We start from the raw sequence: 3,820 nt of genomic DNA, 5'->3' as shown, positions 1-3,820 counted from the left end.
AATAGACCCCAAGGCATGGCCAAACCTGAAACCTTCCCTCAGGATAAAGCTCCAAGACAAGCCAATATGTCTCCTGCACAGACAAATTGAGAGTGTATTTTAGTCTGCTGTCTGTGCAGTGCTCTGAGGGTAGTAGTTTGTCAAGAACTATCTCTCTAATTGCCATTATCTTGTGGGACTAAGAAATGCAAACCTCCTTGGTCACAGAGCTAGGTGATCAAAGAACATTTCCTGGGTATCAGTTGCAAAGTCTGAGGCACTAGAAGTAAAAGCTAGGGTACCAGCTATGTGTAAAAGCTCCCCTCTAGGAGATACTGGCATTCTGGAACACAGCAGAAGGAGAGTGTGAAGATAGTGTCTGACATCCAAAATCTCTGGAAAATATTACAGTCAGCTTTAGATGTGTGTTTATTTAAAAGCCTGACCCTCAGGCTGCAGCTCTGAAGATAAGCTAATAGGCTTTTTTTTTCCCCACATAAAAATAGCCCCAGGGTCTTTTGTCTCTTGCTGTGCCCTGGAGGTGATAGCCATTTAAGAACATTTTACTGATTAAAGTCTTGTGGAACCCATGAACATAAGCCCTACTGGCTTCCAGAGTTAGGTGATGTAAAGGTTCCTTGGCAGCAGCCACATAAACCAGGGCATCAGATATAAACCTGGGCAGAAGTTGCGTGTAAAAGCTCCCCTCTGTGAGATACACTCTAGAATGTGTCAGAGGATGGTGCTCACTGGCTGGTGTGGGGCAAAGGGAGAATAGAAATGACACCCTCTGGGAAGGAAAGAGAAAACGAAAGAGAATAAAAGCCTAGAGTTAAACAACAACAAAAACAGGATAAAGCCCATCAGCTGAAGCAAAGCAGAGTGAGAGTGCAAAAATGGCAATCTCTAGTCTTCATCCCCAGAGAGCACCCCAGTAGGCCCCCAAATGTGTCTGAAAGCATTGGTGTACCCCTCAGTCTGATGCTCCAAAACAAGCAAATGAGCCTCTTTCACACCAAGTCTGAATGCTCCTCAATTGAGAGCTTCTGGACTGGGCCCTAAGGTGGGTGAGTCCAAGCATGTAAGCCCTCTAAGAGCCTCTTTTCAGATTCTTTATAGCCTTGTGAGTCTCATGGACATGAACTCTGTTGGTTTGCAAAGCTAGACGTTTTATGGGCTTATCTCTCAGGTGCAGACCTTAAATATTGGAGGTATCCAATGTGGGGTTCAAACCCTTTACTCCTCAGGGATGAGCTCTGGGTTTTGAGTTCCTTCCCAGCTGTGGGTCACTGTGCTAGGTAGGCATGGGATTTATAGTAAGACTGTGTCCCAGCCTCTCCTATCCACTTGATGTGAGTCTTCTCTCATTTTCCCTGTGCATAAGAGTTGTTCAGCCAGTTTTTAGGGTTTTGTTGTTGTTGTTGTTGTTGTTTTCAGAAGTTGTCCATATATAAGTGTAGTTTTGGTGTGTTTGTAAGAGAAGGTGAGCTTAAGAGCCTCTTAGATCACCATCTTGAACCAACCTTACCCTGTATTTGTTTTAGAAAGCCATCATTTTGGTGCACCAGGGTGGCTCAGTCAGTTAAGTGTCCAACTCTTGATTTCAGCTCAGTTCATGATCTCAGGGTCATGAGATTGAGCCCCATTCAGGCTCTACACTCAGTGGGGAATCAGCTTGAGATTCTCACTCTCTCCCTCTACCCCTCCCTCACCTTTTAAAATAAATAAATAAATCTGTAAGAAAAAAGAAAGCCATCATTTTAAGATTTAAAAAATAGACAATAAAATTTTTTCTGTAGTGATCAGATATATTTAAGTTACAAATAAGAGACGAGTGACATCAACATGATGGTAGAACAGTAGGTCTCCCCATGAAACAAATATTTGGCAGTCATCATGGGGAAAAAAGTGCCTTTGTGGAAATTTTGGGATCCAGGTAGGAGGTTGCAAAACTTCAGTGGAGCCCAAGAATGAGAAGGGCTGTTTTGAGAAGTGGGCCTGCTCATTGGTGGTTAGGACCCCTGACCAAGGTCCTGGATATAGATCAGAAGAAGCTCCATCCTGTTGTGAACTTGGCTCAAATCCTTCTTGCCTGTAATCCTGTCATTAGCCCCCTCTACCAAGGGGCTTGGAAAGAGTCACACTCATCCAGGACCTCAGTTATAGGCCTGGACCCGACTGCTATCCCTGAAGCTGCTCTATGTATGACTCAGCTCCAGTGCTGTTTTACCATGGTTCAAGGTAATCCTGCCTGCCCCAAAGACTCAGCCAAGGATCCAAACCCATGGGCATCACCTATAACAGTCCTGCACACTTCAGAACTGATGGAGCAGTTCTGCTCCATCATGGTCCAAATGAAGACCTTCTCAGTCAGGGACCAGACCAGGACCCAGCAGGAACTCAGCAGAAGCAACAAACATAGGTACCCTTGGTAACAGCCCCACTAACCTCAGACCCAAATGCAGTCCTTGAAGTGGTCCCATGAACTGGTACAAATTTCAGTAATAAAGTAAATAAGTCCTAGGGAATCTAATGTACAACATAGTATTAACCATATGAACTATGGTTAATAATAGTGTATTATTATATACTTGAAATTTATTCAGAGAAAATATTAAGTGTTCTTGAGACATACAAAAAGATGATGAATGTATGAGATGATAGATGTGTCAATTAACTTATTTGTGGCAATCATTCCCCAACATATATATATATATATATATATAAAATCATGTTGTACACTTTAAATATACACAATTTTATTTTTTTATTATACCTCAATAAAGCTGAAAAAAAAATCTTTGTCACCTTATGGGCAAAACCAAATATATATTATAAAGCTATCAACATAACATGGTACTGTCATAAAAGCAGACATATAGAACTATGGAAAAGAATAGATATCCCAGAAATCACATTTGAAGTCAACTGATCATTAACAAGTGTGTCAAGAACATAAAATTGGAAAAGAATAGTGTCTTCAATAAATATATAAAAATATTTTCTTGGGGCGCCTGGGTGGCTCAGTGGGTTAAGCCTCTGCCTTTGGCTCAGGTCATGATCTCAGGGTCCTGGGATTGAGCTCCACATTGGGCTCGCTGCTCAGCAGGGATCCTGCTTCCCCCTCTCTCTCTGCCTGACTCTCTGCCTACTTGTGATCTCTGTCTGTTGAATAAATAAATAAAATCTTAAAAAAATAAAATAAAACCTTAAAAAATATTTTCTTGACATTGGTCTGAGCAATGATTTCTTGGATATGAACACAAAGCACAGCAACAAAGTTGAAAATAAAATGGGATTGCATGAAACGAAAATCTTCTACACAGCAAAGGAATAATCACCAGAATGAAGAGACAACCTATGGAATAAGAGGAAATATTTACAAACCATGTATCTGATAAGTTATTAATATACAAAATATATAAGAAGCTCAAATAACTTGATAGCATGAAAACACACAAACCAAAAAAGATTTTAATAAAATGGGAAAAGGACTGGAATAGACATTTCTCAAAAGAAGATACACAAATGGTTAAAATGTACATGAAAATGTGCCCAACATCACTAATCATCAAGGAAACAAATCAAAATGATAATGAAGTATCACGTCACATCAGCTAGGATGGCTATTAACAACAACAAAACACAAGCGATAACAAGTGCTGGTGAGAATGTGGAGGAAAGAGAATCTTTGCATACTGTTGGTGGAAATATAAATTGGTACAGCCATTACTGAAAGCAGAATGAAGGTTTTCAAATAATTAAAAATTGAACTACTATTTGATTCAGCCATCTCATGTTTAGGTATATATCCAAAATGATGAAATCAATGCGCACGTAT

The 3,820-nt window shown here is 40.3% G+C and overlaps 1 protein-coding gene across 1 annotated transcript in view; it reads left to right on the top strand.

Annotated features, from left to right (window-relative positions):
• Window positions 1–1,949: 1,949 nt before the first annotated feature.
• LOC111139896 (nuclear RNA export factor 2-like) overlaps window positions 1,950–3,820 on the top strand; it is a 121,717-nt gene continuing 119,846 nt past the window's right edge. The window contains 1 exon segment of the mRNA XM_022492322.1: window positions 1,950–2,401. Within this exon segment, the coding sequence (XP_022348030.1) occupies window positions 1,950–2,401 (452 nt within the window).

Source organism: Enhydra lutris, unplaced genomic scaffold, assembly GCF_002288905.1.
Source record: "Enhydra lutris kenyoni isolate GAN:26980312 unplaced genomic scaffold, ASM228890v2 scaffoldscaffold123, whole genome shotgun sequence".
NCBI classification, from domain to species: Eukaryota; Metazoa; Chordata; class Mammalia; order Carnivora; family Mustelidae; genus Enhydra; species Enhydra lutris.
Note: the sequence above shows the minus strand (reverse complement) of the source record. Positions and strands in the feature narration are given on the sequence as shown.